This window comes from Mustela lutreola, chromosome 10 (assembly GCF_030435805.1).
Source record: "Mustela lutreola isolate mMusLut2 chromosome 10, mMusLut2.pri, whole genome shotgun sequence".
In the NCBI taxonomy this organism is placed as follows: domain Eukaryota; kingdom Metazoa; phylum Chordata; class Mammalia; order Carnivora; family Mustelidae; genus Mustela; species Mustela lutreola.
The window spans coordinates 91,608,400-91,628,559 of record NC_081299.1 but is presented as its reverse complement, the minus strand read 5'-3'; the positions used below and the strand labels follow the sequence as shown (position 1 = coordinate 91,628,559).

At 38.3% G+C, this 20,160-nt stretch overlaps 1 protein-coding gene across 4 annotated transcripts in view; it reads right to left on the bottom strand.

Annotated features, from left to right (window-relative positions):
- NTNG1 (netrin G1) overlaps nt 1-20,160 on the bottom strand; it is a 343,674-nt gene that overhangs the window by 40,420 nt on the left and 283,094 nt on the right. For 2 of the 4 annotated variants that reach the window (XM_059137236.1, XM_059137237.1), the window contains exon 7: nt 18,172-18,231. The exons of 1 other annotated variant lie outside the window; for it this stretch is intronic. In XM_059137236.1, coding sequence (XP_058993219.1) covers nt 18,172-18,231 — 60 coding nt within the window. Of the gene's footprint in view, nt 1-4,037; nt 4,173-9,634; nt 9,803-18,171; nt 18,232-20,160 lie in introns of all 4 variants that reach the window. One more of the 4 variants, XM_059137239.1, reaches the window with a different exon arrangement.

The window sequence follows — 20,160 nt, the reverse complement described above, 5'->3', positions numbered from 1 at the left end:
GATTTTTCCCTAGAGCCTCCAGAAGGGTACAGCTCTGCTGACAGCTTGATCTTAGCTCTGTGAGATCCTTGTTGGACTTCTAAATACAGAACTGTAAGAAATACATGTATGTTGTTTTGAGCCACTAAGTTTGTGGCAGTTTATTATAGCAGCAAGAGAAAATGAATATAGTTATTGTGCATTCTATGGGAAGGAAAACATCTAAACCATAGAGTTTTGTTCCACAAACCTTTCCTTATTCTCCTGAGACTAACTCTTGTCCTTTTCTTTTTAAACAAAACAAAACAAAACTCTGTGGCTTGCCACACTGTCTGGTTTTATAGTTTTATAAGGGTATTTTCACAATATTCTATTCAAAGATTTTCTTGATCATGCTATTGAGCTTTCTTCTAAATATGTTTTTCTGTTCTCAATAATATATGTACTGATCTCTTCCAAGAACCCATATCCTAGGGTTATTGGGATATTGTAGGTCATGGTCCAGCAATTGAATCTCAGTCTTCCCCTTGCTGTGTGTACTAAGTTCCTAATTTCCTACATGCTCTGTTATCTTCCAAAATCTTTTTAAAAATGGCCAAAGTTTAAAGAAATAAACAAACATGGATTTTGCCTAGCATTTTGACACATGAACATGTGTTTGGAATTAAATAATTGAGTGCTTTCTATGTACCATGATGTCCACATTCATTATTTTCTTTGAATCTTCATGATTACCATATGTATCGTGTCCTAGTATTACCCCATGTTAAGATAAAAACAAAACAAAACAAACTGGGCTTAGAGAGTCTAAGTGATTTCCTCTAAGTCTTGCAGCTAATAAGAGGTGGAGGTGCAAGTCAAGCCCAGAGCCCAAGTGTGTCTGCTTACTACAGTTCATGGCTCATGGCCAGCAGCATTGCCAGCTCTATATACCACTGCTTTCTTTTTGGCATTGGTTTCTGGTTGTCAGGGTAATCCCTGCCACTGATAATGAGGTTAACCCAAGGATGCATTCATCGCAGTAGAAGTGTATGGGAGTTGGGGTGGAGGAAAGACAGAAAGAGAGAGATTGACTTCAGGGGCATTTTTTGGGAAGAGCATTGTTGGGGGCATTCATATGTGTGCACACATGGGAGTGATATGGAAAATATTTGTCAACCTGTAATCATCAACTAATTAGAATGAGTGTCTGTTATAACACTGGTGCTGGAGGCACCCTACAATGACAGGTATTACCCCATTGGCTGGTGGATCTTAGGGTGGTCTGAGAGATCCCAGGGGAAGACACTTAGGGATCCTCAGGCTGTAGCCATTTATCAACTGACAGCAGAATTTCTATATTTTTGCATAGAATATCAGCCTTGTAGTGGTGGAACTGAGTGAAGGAAAAAAGATGTCAGAGTGAGATAAGGCTATTGTATACTCAAAGGTATATTTGAAATACCTTAAATTGATATAACAAATCTAGTCTCATCCTGTTCCAGTCTTTCCTTTACAGAGCAGCCAGAATAATCTTTCTAAAACAAATTTTGACCATTTCATTCATTCCTCTCTCTAAAACTGTATGATGGATCTTGTGTCTGCCTTCTCCCTGATGAGAAGAAACTCTCAGCTTAATGTTCATGAGACCATGTGATCTGGTCTGTGGTTGCCTTTGAACATCTTTCCCCCCCTCTCAACACACACACACACACACACACACACACACACACACACAAACACACACACCCCTTATCCTCCCATTATGCCAAAACTATTTGATATCTCTGGAACACAGTGTGTTAACTCAAGTACTTTTGCTCAAGAAGTTCCATCCTGGAAGTCTCCTACTAATCCTTCAATACTGAACCAAACATCGCTTCTCTGGGAAGCCTCACTTCCATCTGGACTTCACTAGAAGCACACACATAGCTCTTTCTTACCTCTGATTGCCTTCTGTCAAAACTGTTTAGTTGTAGGTCAGCCTCTCACCTCAGATTGTGAACTCCATGCCCATATGTCCACAGCAGCTATCTTTCTTCATCCTTGTAGCCACTACTGTTAGCTCTATGCTTAATTCATGGTGGGTTCTCAATAAATACTCAAGAAGATAGAGCAATCACTTCCATAATCTCACTGATCCCTGCATACCAAGGATGTGAGGTGCTGGAGCCTCGGCTCTTATGTGGTAAGGCCACGGGCAATCCAGTCTTCTAATTCCAGAAGGGAAAATTCGGTGACATTGTATCTTTTTATAATACTCCAATAATTAATCCAGAAAAATCAAGTTAGGACCTTTTTGGAATATACCTCCCCTAAGGCTGGATTAGTTTCCATCTCTAATGTCTTTCCCTGATGATACCTATTCTTAGGTCCTGCTGCATCAGGAAGTTTCCAAGAGGCTTTCTTTTTGAGAAGAGTGCCTTAATTGCAAAGTCTCCTTGCAACATATGCCTGGAGTGTTGGGCTGGTTTGGGTCCTTCCTCTGTCTGTCCCTCCTCCTCTTCTCTGAGCTTTCCCTGGGCCTCCACATCCAGATGTTCCAGGACCAGTGACTGGCTCGTCATATGGTCCTTGGGATCCAACAATCAGCCATACCCCGAAGGTGTTCTCTAGGAATCTATGGCAAGCAGGACTTTTAAACCATGACCTTATGCAGAGCGTATGTGCAGATGTTTCAAGTTTCTCTCCAGCATGGCTGGAGATGCTCACCTCCAGCTCTGGCATCCCATCCTAACCTTGGTGTCCTCAGTGCTGGATTTCTCAAACTATGACCACAGTTCTTTGCTGCCCATGGCAATAGTATGGCAGCCAATTTCACTTTAGCTTTACATCATGTAAAAGTATAGCTTACAGATAACTATAAATTCCACGAGTAGTCGGTGAAATATTTTGTATGGCCTTGGAATTGGCTTTAGAACAGTTCCTGCATGCTGACCTTGTTTTCAAGTGAAAAGTAAGCAAAGGAAGGTCTAGAGCTGTGCTGTCCAATATGGTAGACACATGTGGCTATTAGGTCTTGCAATACGATCAGTCCTAATTGAGGTAAGAATAAAACACACTTGATTTCAAATATGGAATGAAAAAAATGTAAAAGGTATCCTTAATAGTTTTGAGGTTGCTTACATGTTGAATGATACTATTTGAGATATTAAAAGCTTACACGAAATAAATTGTTAAAATCAATTTCTTCTATTTATCTTTACTTTTTAAATGTGGATAACACTGAAAATTCCATATGTGGCTTGTACAGTTTGCTATTGGACTGCACTGCTCCAGAGGATTTGCCTGGTGGCTCTTTAGTATTAGTAAGCTAAATGTGTACAGATAGACTAGAAAGTTAGTGCATAATGAAAAGGCAGAAAAGGTTATGAATGACAGAAGGAAGCTTCTGCTCAGATTTTTAAATTTCTGTTCCCTGAATACGCCAACATGCCACCTGCCTGACAAGCTTTTAAGAAGGTTTGATAATCCTCAGAGAAATGAGGCTGAACCAAATGGCATCTGTCTAAGGCTCACTGCATGGTGCCTAACCTCAGAGGCTTAAAATCAATATTGATTTTTGTCATTTACTTCACCCTGGCATTTAAATATCCCTAAGATTTATTGCCTTCAGGTTTTTTGGCTAAGATTCAGTGATGGGTGTGATAGCAGGGGTGGTAATAAGTTATGTAGATATCATTTAATTTATGAACTCTGGAGCTCAGGGGTAGTTTTCAGTTCAAGAAATATATTAGCCACATACATATCACCCTTCATTTTGCGGTGAGAATTTCCAGGCTGGGTCCCTATTGTGCCACTTAATTTATGGCCTGGCCAGGTACCTGGATCTGAGCACGATATTTCAATATAAGTTGCTCCCACATTCAGAGAAGGGAAGAAGATGGGCTTGCAGGAAGCCAGCTGGACAGTTGATGGATTGCTCTATCTCCTCTCCATAGGCTGGGGCCTTAAGGAGCTTTTAAAGCTTGTCAGCGGTTTGGGTCTTTTTCTGCTCTGAGAAGCTGCACACACTGGCCTGGACAAGCAGAATCAGCCATGCTGCAGCAGAAGGAGGGCAGCTCCCAGAAGTTACTTACGTTGACAGCCGGAGTGCCAGGAATTCCCCGGCAGACACTCATCACACTTAGGCCCTGTCGTTCCCGTCTTACACTCACAAAATCCTGAGCCATTACAACGATCATGGACTGAGCCCAAAGGGTTACAATAACACTCTGTAGAAACAAGACAACACACAGGCTGGAGACAAGTCTGCACAGCTTACAGGTTAGCAACACAGGAGCGTCCCTTAAATGCATTGCTTACTTAAAGGACGATGTCCGCTAATGAAATGCTTGGGCAAATAGGGCAATTTTGGTCCCTGAGTATTGATTTCCTCGCCCTTCCATGATGCCATTTTCATGATACGGGAGGAAATTAACTGAAAACTTCCGGGGAAAGAAGACATCATGCTCTTCATGGCTAACGGATCATAATAGAGGTTCCATTTGTTAGGGCGTTTTTAGATGGTTTAATGAACACCATGAGAAGTTTGTGTATTGAGTATAAATCAATATGCCATCAGTGTAAAATCTGTTTTAAATTATTCAAATAGGCTTCTCTGTTACACTCAATATTTGAGAACTGCTGAACATCTTTAAAGTGCACTGTGTATGTGGTTATGAATGCACTTTGTTCATTTGAAGGTATTTTTTACTTTATGATTTGGAAGAATATATATCTATCTATATCTAAGTAGATATAGATACATAGATATAGATATAGATATAGATATAGATAGCCTGTAGATGTTGTTTAGATACTAGGCACGTGAGTGGGGTTTTAATGCAGCCTAGATTAATAATCATGAAAGAAAAATAAAGTGTGTAATCCCAAGTAGATTTCAACATCGGCATAATTTGAGACATATGTTTTTCATTATAATGTCTACTGGAAGGACAATACAACTTTGTTGAGTAAAAAGTAAAGAGAATATTTTCTTGATTCCTCACACATTCTTATAAGGATATTTTTGCTTCTGAAGCTCTACTTCGCTGAAAGGCTGAACCTGAAATAGGAATTTCTTAGGTTTCCATTAGTCTGAAAGGCAACAACAGCTAGTTTGCAGCTTTTGGAATTTGGGGGCCAAAGTTCCTTTCCTCGTTATCTGACTGTATAATCTGGGCAAGTCTCTCTGCCACTCTGTTTCCTTTATATTAAAATGCCCTATTAAGCGTTTTTTTTTTTGTTTTTTTTTTTTTTTTAATCCAAATAAAATACCGACCAACCGACTAACCAACCAAGAGGAGTCCTGCAAACTTCAGGTTACTAGCATCAAATTTAGTGTTTTAGATTGGCAACAGAGATTCAAGATTTAATGTTGTAAAGAGGTCTGGAAGTTTGTTGGGATGAATTAGACAATTTCTTCAAAGAATGTACAGGGCCTTAGAATTATGACTTATTTCACGTTTCTTAAGTCGATTTTTGAGTTCAGCGTTATTGTGATACAAACATTATTAAGACTAACAGTGTGGGGGAAAAATAAAACTAAATAAACAAAAATTCTTCCTCCTTGCCTGACTTGGTTTGTGCTTAATAACTAGAATTTTATTTTAAGTGGGCATTTTTAAATTTTAATCTGTGTGTATATGGGAGTTGTTTTTTAGAATAGTGATTTTGTTGTGGCTTTAAAAATTTATAGATATGTATTTAAACTTACTCAACACTTACTTTGTTCCTTACTATTTAAGTGTATAAGTTGATAGTGAGTCACCAACACTTCATAAACTAAGAAGTAGAGTTATATCTGGCCAACATGGATTCAGATACTAGTCTAGTTAATTAGCTCATAGCAATTATATTAATATAAGGGTTGAGATGCAAAGATAGTAAACAAAATTTTTTTTTTTAAATGTGGAACATCTATACCATAGGACATCCCAGTGATTGTCACAAGAAAAGGCGATTAAGTGTGTTATTCAAACAGTAATGAAAATAAGTGACAAGGAGAGGTGTGGTCTACACACCACCTATGTACAAATAACTTAGTTTTTTAAAAAATATCATTTGTGAGACCATAGTCAATGGTGGATATTGGTGATGGCCTGGGAGTACTATATTTTATTCCATGAAATTAGAAAGAACATGCAGAACTATTAGGCTGAAAACAACATGAACTATTTTTGGAGGTTTGATTAAAAAGTTACACTACAGTTGATTTATAGGTATTAGAAGTGTCTTGTCTATAGAAGGTACCTCTGGTTATCTGATCTTGGATTTCAAGTGGTATAAAAAACCAATACAGCCTATTTTGAGATACGTTTAGTAGTAACTACCCAGCCCTGTGTTTCCTTCTGATGTCAAGCTTGTTATCAGAGATTATTAGCAGTGATTACTCAAGGTCATGAACCCATATCCTCTAGCTTCCTGCTTAATGCTTGAGTTTATATGAAACAGAAGCATGCAAGGGTGTCATCTTCATGTAATTGCTGCATCATACAGGGTAATTACATGCATCTTTAGAGACATGGCTGTGCTTGGAATTTGTATGAAAATGGTAAGTTCACCAGTAGTCACAAAACAGCAATCATTGTGGCAACACGGAATATTGCATTTTATATTTGCCATAATATAAAATGGTGCAAATAGTTTATGACATCTATTTCAATGCAGTCTACATTTTGTCAAAGATAGGGGCTATTCCCTTACAATCAGGGGATGGATTTCACTGTTATTTGTTCAAGAAATGGCAAAGTGCCTTTCTTATCCTCAGAAGTAGAGAAGACTTAGATGAAGTTAAAATTTTCCAAGACTGGAGCTTAATTCTGTGAAAGCGAATTAGGTAAATATCCATTCATTTTCATTTGTGCCTTCTATATAAAAAGGTATTAAACTCTCAATTACTTGTGGTGCATGCTCTTAAATTTAATTCTCAGTCCTGCCTCAAGCCTTTTGGGGGATCTGAACTGTGGAGAAGAGAGATCTGAACTGGTTCATGCTTTTCCAAAGGGCAAACCTTGGCTATAGGGAACCAATGGTTCTGAGAGAGCAAACTCCAGCCTTAGCCTGGTGGGTAGGCAGTCCTGATGCCTCTACCCTTGGCTCTTCAAGTGGGAAAAGCAGAATCCATAGCTCTTTTAGGAAACTGTTACTGATTGATTCTATGCATATATGAACTCGAGAAAAAAGATAGACAGTAGCATATACCAGCTAGCCACATTTTTCAATTCATTCTTTACAATTTTACCCCTTAGGAAAAGGGCAGCAATTTAAGGAATTTTGGTATAGGGAATATTGTAGTTAATTTTAATTCTCAGCTAAATTTAATCCCCAAATTCTCATCTTTGGGTTCAGCAATTTACTTGGTTTGAAGAGTATAAAATATTGAATAGAAACATGTTTGCCTCAATAAAATATAAAATTCCCCAAAGGTTTATAATTTTAACTAATCAACTTTCTAGAAATGGAGAAAACAACTGCTTTTGATTTAAGAAGGAAAACATGTATATTAAGTTTTTCATATTTCATCTCTATGTTATTTAAAAGACAAAAGCTAAACAGGCTATCTTCCTGTCTGGAGATAATCCAACATAGATTTACAAAAGAACTACACCTCTTAAAATTTAATAGGAAGTGCAGGTTTCATGGTCCACAAAATTACTTTAGGACTAGAAAAAGACCAAAGTTCATTAGAACAGAATATTCCGAGTAAAACACTGGGATATTGTTACCTACTAGATATTATAAGGAATGAAATCTTTACTTTTAGGGCTTTTTCTTTGTTCATTTAAAATAATATGACTGTATATAAAATAATATGACTGTATATATAACATGACTTAACACTGTAAAATATTTTAATCTTAGGTATTTTACATAAATGATTTTTATTACTATGTTCCTATTTATTTTAACTTTTTTTGTTTCCATATTTATGGTATGACATTTTTGTATTTCTACAAATGTCATTCAGTGAAATGTAACTCTACATTCAAAGTTCTGAAGTTACATGTCTTTTGGGTTATTAATAACCTCAAATCCTTGTAACCCCAATAGTTATAAAGGCAATTGAACTTCTGTTTGCAAGCTCACAGTGGAATTGCTATTGTCATCCAAAAAGCATACCATAAGTAGAAGTCTGACAAGCTTAGTTTTGCTAATTATGTCAGGATAGTTGGGAGAAGGTGTTCAAGCTTTGAAGTCAGGAAACTAACTCTTTGTGAAAGCTGTATGATTTGGGTCAATTTGCCTTACTTTTCTCAACTAGAAAATAGAGGAAATTATCAGAGGAATACTTACCTCCACAGTTTTATTAATGAGGATTAAGTAGAAAAAAACATATCTGGAAGTCAGTTCACAGTTTACCAAGTGTTTTCTGTGCATCCCATATGATCCCAGTTTGACCAGGAGTTCTGAAATAACTTACCTAAGGCATACAGCTATTAAATAGCAAACTGGGACTTGAACCCAGCTCTCCGGCCTCTAAGTCCAGTGATTTCTCCACTAATTCACAAATAATAAATAAGGAGGCATTTTGAAAAATAGAACATACTGTAGATATAAACAGTATTATGTAAACTTGGCCTAACTGAATTCAAAGTTAGTTGTACAGCTATCTTATGTGATTCTGGGCAAACTGCTATATGACCTTAACAATCCGATCAGAAAACAATGATCTCAGAATTGCAGACGAATTAATTTCTTTTTTGATCCAAAGACCTCCTGCCATTTTCCAGCATGTGTTTTCTATTTAAATTAGTCTCTGTTTGCAAAATTCTACTTTGAAAATTAGTTGCCTATGTTGTTACCTACTGGTGAGGTAACAGATATACATGTACCCCTGACCATTTCAAATATATGCATTTCTTCAAAGTAAATTGTGAAGTGAAATTCCATTTATTGTTTCTTATTTTTCCAACAGCTCCCTTTCTTAAAGATGGGTTACACTACACCAAAAGTAGGACAAACTTTTTTTGGGTGGGAAGGGCAGGTTCTCTACAGTTGACTTGAGCAGTAGTCATGGTGGGGACAGGGGAGAGTACTCGGGAGAACCCTGTGGACCCAGTTTTCCAGAGCTAATTTACCTTGGAAGCTAAGAGAATTAATTGCCTAGAATAGCTTTGAGAAATTGCTTCTCCTTTTGGGGGCTATAAGAAAATCAAATAAATGGAATTTCACTACTATGAATGGAAAAGTCAGGCAAACTTCTATATTACCAATTGCCAATGACTTTCAATTCCAAATGGCAATATTTTAAATCAATTGATATTTGTTGGTTACCAATTATATGCAAGAGTTTATCCTAATTTCTCATAACTATAATTAAATATCATATAGTGAGTTTCTATTTTAAAAGTTGAATGTACAACTTAAGACTTTAAGTTTGGTATTACCAGGTTTTAAGATTTCATGCAAAAAAAAAAAAAAAGAAGGAAAGAAAAAATAACAAAAAGAAAATTCTTCATCTAAACATGATTTTTGGCTCACCATCTTTAAACCAACAATAACAAAAGGACTCAGAATATATCCCCCAATTCAACCAGCATAAGAAAACTTTATGTCTACCACAAGGACGTTTCTCCATTGAGAAGACTCATTCTGGCTCAGCCGTGGTGCAACTCAACAGCCTCTTCACCTTAAATAGCTCCCCATAGCTCGAAAGGCACAGAACAATAGCTGAAATTATAATGGAACTGACCTATGCACACATTCTCATCGTCCAGCTGTGCAGAAGCATTTCTGAAGTAGCCCAGCCTGCATAACTCACAGTGCTGCCCTCTAGTGTTGTGTTTACAGCTCACGCAAATGACTGTATTGAGCAGATCGATATAACTGCATCGATTGGAGTGGCCGAAGCATTCACAATCTTGCAAGGAAGAACAGAAATGTATACAGAGTGTATACAGTAGCAGAGTCACAGCACACTACATGCTTGGATAAAATGAGGAGTGGAGAAAAGATGGAGGGATGGCATTACATCGATGTGATGCAACATGACACACGGCGTCCACAGGTGGTGGTGATTGGCATGGAAGTAGCATCTGTTTCGAGCAGGATAGAAAGGTTGGACATTCAGAACATGACTGGAGAGTGTTAATTTTTGGCATACAGTATGAACAGAAGCATTTGCAGGTGTACACCTTTTAAAATTTGGGAAAGCTCTGTTGCCATTGATGCAAAAGTCTAATTTTTGCACGTTGAGACTTTTAATGTCTTTGTGCCACTTTCCCCATTTTTTCTTAATATTTGCACTCTTAGAAGGAGGGAGGGAATTATGTGAGCATTGAGGGCCTGAGCCTGCCATCATCGATGACTTCTTTGTTTAGAGTCTCATTATTATTTAGTAACTTGGTCAAGGTTTCCCAGAAATTGTGGCAAATTTCACAGGGATCCAGACAATTAACTAATTCTCTATTTTTTGTTTTTTCCAAATGCTAAGAGGGAAGACAGTTTTTGTCAGTTGTTCGTCAGGCCAAATCTGATGTTGATCTGTGAGAAAAAATATAAAAAGCAGGGAGATGATTTGTATGGGAAAACCGCTCTTAAGAGCAGTTTCTTTTTCACCCAAGCAGTTTTCTTTTCACCCAAGTCTCAAGCTAAATCTACTACAAAAGAAGGATTAGGCAGCTGATGATTGGGCAGTGCCCTCAGATTTCCTTTTCTTTTGTTTCCCCAGATGGTTGGAGGTGTCTCTGAGGCTGAGGAGTGATGGCTGGAAGGACTAGACCAGGAGATGGGGAAAGAGGAGGGGAGCAGGTGGGGAAGGGTGGAGAGTGACCAGATGTTCTCTCTGTTGCATCTCAGGGAAGCAAGAGGTTGTTGATCTAATCCAATGATTTTCAAAGAAGTGGTAAAGACAAAGCCTTTACCAGTGGTCACAATGATCAAATCAGACAGAAAAAAAAGGTGGGAAGAGTAGGTAGGTGGGGAGGTTAATTTTTTCTCTCAAAATATGGGGGTAGGCAGAGCTGGACATTTATGAGAAAGGTCAACCATGGTAGTGTAAGCCTTCTTTATCTAATCTAAAAGTACTCCTCTTATTAATGTCTGGCTTTTATTTTACCTCACTAGGAAGCCAAACACAGCCACTATTTGCGCCTATTCATTCATTCATTCATTCATTCTTTAATTTAATATTTTATTGGGATGATTACCATGTGCCAGGCACTATGTAAATGACTGAGTTTCTTTTTTGGCCTAGACAAATTTTGGAAGTAGTGCATTGGATGAGTATGGAGGAATAAGGAAGAGTGACTAGAATTTTCCTTTTAATATACTGCTATTCATCAGAGGGTGTGGATTCATTTAGTGCAGAGCCAGTTGTTACAGTAGAGGGTGGACGGAGGTCAAGATCTTGAAAGAATAAAATCCAATTTGGATAGGAGCAAAGGAGGGCACTGGAAATTGTAAAGAGTGGAAGATACCAGGATTAGGGTCAGCACCTTGGGGGACTCTAGATGCTTAAAGAGAAGCAAGAAGAGGGAGGCTCCTGAAGACAAGCCACTTTCTTTAGGGGAGACTAGTTTTGTCATGTGTCTAAGTGTGGTGGGGACTGGGATTGAGAGGAGGCAGAGAAAGAAGGAGAGAGAATGGGGCCTTGGGACTTGGATGTGGGAGATGGGGTAAGAACATACCTGCATAAATGCAGTAGTTAAGGCATGCCACATTATTAGTAATAAAATAATAACAACAAAAGTAATATACAGACCGCCAAATTAAATTTTCTTAGAAAGCAAACATTTCATTCTAATACATTATATCTGAGTTACACCTAGTTTATGCTGGCATTTCTAACTTGCTAGGAAACCTGAAAGGCCTCTAGAAACTTCCTTGGTTGAAGATTGAAGTGGGGAGAACCTTTCTGGTCTAGAGCCATCCAAGAATAGAGTTTGCAGGAAGGAGATCCAATTCCCAAATCTAATTGCTTCTCAGGACTTCTCCAGAGCTGACATTGCTGAGGAGTGGACACCAAAAGCCCTGTCCTCTGGCTCTCCCTCTCCCAAAGAGGTTCCTTGGTGGGGGTGGTTCTTCACATTCACCCACCCCCATCCCTCCCACCCCCAGGCTGGCCTTGGTGCACCCACTATAATTTATTCAGCTTTTTTCAAAGGGACCTTTTCTGTGCACAAATTGATCCTAGGGACTTTTTGAAACAACACAGAAGTCCTTGTTGCCAAAAAGCTTGCTTTGTGGGCAAAACAATCCCATGCTTAGAATAACTAGAAAGCAAAGGAGCTTGTGCTAAGAAAACCAAACAGAGATACAGAGTGATCTAGGGAGAAATTCATTTAACTTGAGAGAAATTAGGAAAAACTAACTTAACGCTGGACTTAAACACTGAGTCTTCCATGAGGGGACATAGGTTTTATTAAAAAAAAAAAAAAAAAAAAAGTGTGTGGGTGTAGGGGGAAGGATGAGCATTTCAGGTGAAAGGGGAATAGAGTATGTGAAAATATGAAGTTGGGTAAGTGCAGAGAATAATGCTAGAGAAGTTTCAGAATGTAGTTCCCTCATGTATGTTTGAAGGGTTCTGTAGGATCTGCCCAATGGCCAGAGCTACATGCTGAGCTCCCATCTGGTAGTTTTATCCAAAAAAGAAAACATATCCTTAGATATTCAAGTTCAACACTTTTAAGACCCAGCCCATGAATCTCCGTAGACATATCAGATGTCATGCTATCACCTACTGTTCTTTGAATTCAATGGATAGTATACATTTTGTGATAACATTATTTGTTTCTGGGTCTTGCTTGAGAATCAATTTATTATTTTCAATAGGATGAGGTAAGTAATATAAGTTGTACAAATAATTATATATAGAACTGTACCAGCTAAACACCCAATATTAATAAATTTATTTTAGAAGATAAGTGGATATACAAATGTTTTATAATCTAGGAAATAAAGTAGAAATCTGATTCTTTTACAACTTCTAAGACTCATCTGAGACTTCAGTAAAGCTGTCTTTGCTGGCCATGATATATTTGAGAATGTAAAATGAGAAAAAGATCTTTGAGAAACATGAGAGCACTGGATAGATGCAAGGTATCTCAAATGTAATTATTAGGCTGCTGGATTATTTTTCAGTATTCTGTTAATCTACCACTCTTTAGGAAATAACTAGTCTTTCCACATAGGCACAGAATCCTTGAATGATCATTAATGGTGTGGTCTGAGCTACATTATCATATTAAGACCCTGTAGGGATGATATTAATAGTTCAATATTTCTTTGATCTTCCAATTCATTGACCTACCACGTCCTCCCTTCCCTTCTTACAAAGTACAGAGTCCATGGTTCGTCCTTACAGTGACTTCTTTTTATACACTCTCATCTCGCTTGCCCCCCCTAAGAGCTCACCTGAATTATAGTCTTCTGGGAAGACTTGATCCTGCTTAAATCCAACTCTCCACTCGCCATGCCTATCCCGCAGCAGCTAAATGTGACTGGAATTTTTCTCCAACTATTTTGAAACAAATCTCATTTTAATTTCATGACCATAAACCTTAAAGGGAACTTTAGGACTGCCAGACAACCCTCTTGCAACAGGGGACTTCTGGTCCACCACTCTAATTTGCTTCTCTTTCTTTCCTACTCACTGATATAGGAAAGATGTTAGGGTTCGAAGCCGATGCTAAGAGAGAATTCTTGAGACGTTCTTGGTGCAAAAAGATGGTTTAAGTAAAGCACTGGGACAGGACACATGGGCATAAGGAGCTGCACTGGGGTCATGAGAAGTGGCCCGATATACACTTTCAAGTTGGGAGGAGGCTAAGGATAGCTTAAGCCTCTAAGGAATTTTGGAAGCAAGGTTTCCTGGACCTTGAGGGGGCTAGCTATTGTCGGGAAATTGCATTTATTTTCGTCTAATGAAACCTTAGTCTTGAGATCCTTCAGATGTATATCAATGAGCCATATGCTTGGTGGATGACTGCCAGCATAGATCTTGGGGGTTTAAAGATAAAAGAACTTTTATATGTTAAAGTAGACTTACAGGGTCCCGGGGGTCAGGTTAGGATTGCCTTTTGCCCTTAGCCAAAGTGTCAACATTGAGGCAGCCGGGTCCCTAGAAGAATGTCACTTTGCCTGTTTCAAGGACTTGTCAGTGGGCTGTAGATAGTAAGGAAATTTAATAATTTTTCTTCTGCTTTTGTTTCCTACATCATTCACCATTGTTTTCCCCTCTCTTTTCCTTTTTTTTTTTTCTTTCTCCTCAAATGTCTCAGGGCTTAGTTCTTGGAACTCTTTGCTCTTTAGGCTCACCCTAAAGACAGGATTCTTTACCTAGCCTCATGACTTTATATACCATCCAAATGCTGACCTTTCCAAAGTAGTTATTTCAGGCTAGATCAACCACCAGTTAGACATTTCCTCCAGACTGACCTACACCACTGCATTCTTAGTCTACACTTGGACATTTAATGGATATCTCAACTTCAAGATGTTTGTAAGAGAACTCATAGGTCACCTTCCCAAACCAACAACTCACCCAGACAACCCACCCCATCTCAGTAAATAGCAATTCTGTTCCTCCAATTGTTTAGCTCAAAATTCCTGGAGTTGGGGCGCCTGGGTGGCTCAGTGGGTTAAGCCTCTGCCTTCGGCTCAGGTCATGATCTCAGGATCCTGGGATCGAGTCCCACATCGGGCTCTCTGCTCGGCAGGGAGCCTGCTTCCTCCTCTCTCTCTGCCTGCCTCTCTGCCTACTTGTGATCTCTGTCTGTCAAATAAATAAATAAAATCTTAAAAAAAAAAATTCCTGGAGTTGTTCTTGACAGCTCTTTTTTTCCCCCTCATCCCCAACAAACAATCAATCAGCAGATCTTGGCTATCCTTTAAAATACTTCCTAAATCTCATCACCTCTTACTACCTCATCTTTAGTTAAAGGCACCTGGATTATTGCTTTGGTCCCCAAACTGCTCTCCAGGCTCCATCCTAGTGATAGTTTCCTCTCCACACATCAGTAAGAGTGACTCTTTCAAAACTTTAATTGGGTCATGACACCCCTTTGCTCATAATCCTAATGGCTCCCTGTGTCATTCAGAATATAAGACAGAGTTTAAATTCATTCATTCCCAATTGATTTGGCCCCTGGCCTCCCTGGTGTCTCACTGGCATCACTCTCTTCTTCATTGGCTGTATAAAGCTCCATGTTGCTCTGCAAACATTGCAGGGACTTCCCCCAGGCCTTTGCTCTTGTTGTTACCTCTGTGTGGAATACTTCACCCCTGGACTTTCCTATGACTTTCCTCAGTTTCTTTTTAGGCTTCTGTTCAAAGAAAATTCTATGACCACTTTATCGGAAATAACAGCCCCCGGCCTAAACATAATAATCCCCAATTTCTTAAACCTATGTATTTATTTATTCTTTTTAGAATTTGTAGTATCTGAAACATATACTTCAAAAAATTTTCTGCCCCCATCCTCTGAGCATAAATATGTGAGTGTAGACCATGTCTCTTTTGTTCACAGATGTAACCATGAAACTCAAAACATCTCCCAGAGCATACTAAGCACTCAAAAAAAAAAAAATGTTGTCAAATGAATATATAAGTAAATCAGTGATCATCCCGAGATGCCTTCCTTTGCAAAACAGAGGAAGATATGAGAGGACAGTTATGTTTAAATTCATTCCTCCCTATATGAATTCCACACGTCTGGCTATATCCTGTATATTAAAGAGTCTCGAAAAACAACAGCCACACAACAAGATATAACTGAGTTAGTAATTATTTTACCTGAGGGTTGTCTATATGTCAATGAAGATCATTTTAGGCAGAGAAAAGATTTATAAAAATTGCCATGGTTTTATATAGTTTTTCAATCTCAAATTACATTGTAGACAAGTTTTAATTGCTGTTGTGTAGACAAGCTTGCGGGGTCCTCTAGAACCCATTTCCTTGGTGTGGCATGAAAGCATTGGCAACACCTATTTACTGAGAACAACCTTGTGTCAGGGAACAACGTGAACCACTCCTGCAGGATCTACTGCAGTTTCTCAACCTTGGCACTATTTATATTTTGGGCCAAATAATTCTTCATTTTTCTATATACTGGAGGATATTTAGAAACATTCTTGGCCTCTGCCTACTAGATGCAATAGTAACCCCTAGCTGTTACAACCAAAAGTCCCCTGGGGAGGGGGCAAAATCCCCCATCAGACATGTATGACATCATATAAAGCAGTTGTGATAATATGGTACTTAGGAACTGGCCAGTTAAGACCAATGAAAGCTAGAGATGTTTTAGAAGAAGAGTTCAGAGTTGGCTTTCTAGATCAGGAAAGACCCAACCCTCTAGGTAAAGGTTCTTTCTGATTGACACTGGGTGGGCAGAGGGCTGGGTAAGGAAGGGTTGCCAGAAATAAGAGGCTGGAGAGATAGAGAGTGAAGGATGAAGAATAGCAGAAGAGGAGGGGTTAAATTTCCCCTTGGTGTCTTCTTTCTTACTGTTCACCATGTTGCCTCTAATCATAGGTTGCATTGCTTACACAAGTATGAGATCAAGTACTCAGAATGGCACAGGTAATTTTTTCTTTTTTAGTCAAATGAGGAAAGCTGCTGAAAATTAATTTTAGTCCCTCAAAAAAAAAAAAAGGATTTGGGAAAAAGAGTTTAGACAGAAAGGGAAAGAATGAGAACTCTTTAGTATTTTCCCCTTGCTACATTCAAAGAGTCACCCTACCTCTGAGGGGCCTTCTCCAGGGGTGGCAGTGAAGTGGCCATAGCATTTTGCTGGTCTTTACCTCACCCCACCCTCTCTTGCAAACTGATGTAGCTTTTGAAACTCTTCCACATACATCATTTGATGACAGTATGGATTTTTTAAATAAGTCATTAGGTGGCCTCTCCCTGCCTCTGGAGATGTGTGTGAACCTCATGAGTGCTGCAACCCCAAGAAACGCAAGATTCAATGAGACAAGGTCGAATTCCAGGTCAAGAGGCCTCTTGTATTTCCAGTGTGCTTGACATGACATAAAAGAGATGGGATCTGTGAGAGCCCCTATTGCTTTCTTTTCTCCTCCACCTCCTTGGTTTCTTTGTGTAGATTCATGTTTTGGAGATAAAGAAAGATCACCGTCCTGAGGCCTCAGTGACCATCTTCTGATGTGCACTCATACCCAAACAGGCTCGACACCCTAGGAACCTGTGGCTTTTCTGTTCCTAAAGAACTTAGTCCCCCAATTTCAAATCCATCCACATTTCCCTCAAAAGAGCACCGTCTGTATTTGATATGTAAAAGCACATGGTGAGGAAAGTTTAAGACATAGTTAAATACTGTCAGTTTCCCCTTTCCCAACTTAGACCAGTTACATCTTTTTCTCTATACACCACAGAAGGACCGACTCAACATTAATTAAAATATGGAAAATGATTTGACTCTATTCAATAAGGAATAAAGAAGCTATTATGGTCATTTTCACCAACTGGGTCAAACTAAATTCAATTTTGCTAATAAATATATTTCTTTGTAAGAGGTGTTTCATGAAAAAAAAAATCAAAACATGACATAAGCCCAACAGTCAAGGGTGGAAAACAAGACACACCTGTCACATAGGACATTTAAAGGAAAATGGTAAAATAAAAACAGGAGTCTTCATGTTTCCTGAAAAATCTTCATTCTGTGAATGACAGATGCTAGCTGGAATGGGCTATTCATGAGTCACAGATGAGATACTGCTTGCTTTCATTTAAAGAAATCAATATAACTATTATTTTCAGGTCATAATCAATGCTTCACCCAGTGCAGATCTGCACTGGTATTTGTTCAAATTCATTCCAAACAATGGAAATAGACATTATAAGGTATTTCACTTGTCACAAAGTCAAATGGGCACAACACATGGAACCTGCCGTTCTGTTCTCATGAAAAGCATCCTTGAAACTCACTCTAAGTGAGTTTCCTTATTTTCAATGCAAATGAGCAACAATGTTAATACTCTGACATTCATGTTCTAAACAGGATCCTAAACTGTGTTAATGTTATTCACACATTAATCTTTCAGAAAACAAATGTTGCAGCATTTTTAATTTACAGCAGTCAAGTTTTGAGTGAAGCTTTTTTTCTCTTACAGATGACATTTTCAGTACTATTTGATGCATTGATTGGAATCAGTCAACATGCCTCACCAATAAGCTGATGGGTACACTTCACAGATATTCCAGATTCATACAGTGCAATGTTTCACAACACATAACACCATGAAATCACTGTATGAATCCAAGAATTCCTACCTCTCTTGTGGTTTGCAACTTGAACAGAAGAAACTGTTGACAAAGCTAATTTGGGAGCAACTGGATAGGTTTAAAAGAATGAACAGCACATTAGAAACAATAGTGAAACGTTCAAACTGTAATAACTTATCATCAACCCACTTGAAAAGTAGCCCTAAAGGAAGAGACTATTTGTATATGCTGTTTCTGGGAGATGGTTTCAATCACAAAGGAAGTCTTGTATTTGGCTGAAAATGGCTTAACATTGTCAGTAATAAAGCTTAGAGGTTTTATTTTCAGAGGAAAAAGAATTACCGTTTAAGTTAAGAATCCAGTTACGTAACGATTATTCCAGTAACAATATGGATATTAGGATCCTCTATTGTCCCTCTCTTAAAATAGTAGCCACGTTGAGGTAATTCGCAATCTCATTGCCGCAATTCACTATGGTCAGTCGCTTTGGGTCACCAAAAGCTCACCTATGTATAAGCCAGTTCAGATTATTTTTGTTGAGCTGATTAGACATCACAGAACAGAATCACAATGGTCAACCATCTGGCCCTCAGTCTCAGAGTTACCTTGAGTCTGTCTACCTTTAAAAAATGTAGTCTTCTTCCCAACATTTATTACCTTTGTGGTATCCGTTCGCTAATGGCAGAGATTTCTCTCTAAGTTGCCTGCCATTTCTTTTCCAATTATTCATGATGAGTTGTTTGTGAAGATAGCAAAAGCAGGGTAGAGCCTGATGTTCTTTGCAGATGTTGACAAGATAAATTACGCCTGCACAGAACTGGCCTTTACTAGAAAGTGCACCTTTAGCTAAAATTTCAAGTTTAAGCACTTTGTTCAACTGCTTTCCTTCTCAAATAAATTCATTTGAACACGTTATACAGTTTTGAAAAAACTGCACCTGGAAATTTCTGAGAAAGTTTTCAGTGCTGTGACACTGACAGAAAACATAGCAAAATAATTAAGTAGGTCTGTTTCAGGTTTTGAACAATGGGTAATCCTGTTCATCTCAAAACTCACTGTGGAGAAGTGTTAAGTCTTCGATCCTGTCTTGTATAATTTGTTGAGCTATGAAATTCCATGGAAAATACTGAGTGACATTTCACTGAAGATGCTCTCATTGAACTTGCCAAGGAATAAAGCCACTAAACCTCCCCCGAATCCTCACAGAATTATATTAATAGGGGTGAGCATGATCTGTACTTCTTCCATGTATGTATGCAGAAACTTGAAAAAAATCATTTGGAGCAGATGATTAAGATAATTCTATTTGCTACTAATATATGTATCTAGGACAGTCTCGATTTCATCACTCTGATCAAGGACTGAAAATGCAGCCCTTCCAATTTGACTCCCCAACAAATTGCTAATATATTTTGTTTTGCTTAGCAGCTATTTCCTGGTTCCTCCTTTTGCTCATTTCCTTCTCCATCTGTATTCATTAGAGTTTAAAAGGAACAACCTGTATGTAAGGAAGGAAGGTGGAAGCCAAAAATGTGCCTTTTTTTTTTTTTTTGAGAAGAAAGAAGGCAAAAGAAAACAATTTTCCATTGAAATAAACTCCTATTTATATATGTCTATGTATATCTATAGGCTAGACGTTAATGGGAATTTAACATTGCACTGCATCTTATGAATTCATTGCCCAGTTTTTAGAAGTTCTATTTCTTCCTGTGCAATCACACTGCTTCAGTCTCTCTCTTTTATTAATTTACTTAGTTTTGATGTTAGAAATCAGAAAATAATTACAGCTTTAAGGACAGACAGCAATCTGCCCTTAATGCCGATAGAAATAATCGTTAATTCACAGAGGATTTAAAGGGGAAGCCCCAGCAGAGAAAAATATACTGTGATGTGGAAAACAGAAAGAGAGAGAGAGACAGAGAAAGAGAGAGAGAGAGATCCAAATTTTTGCCAATCAATATGGAGCAACAATAAAAGAAAACAGGTCTTTTAGGGGTTACAATACTTCCTTTATGTATTTTCCCCTTGCCCCCGACC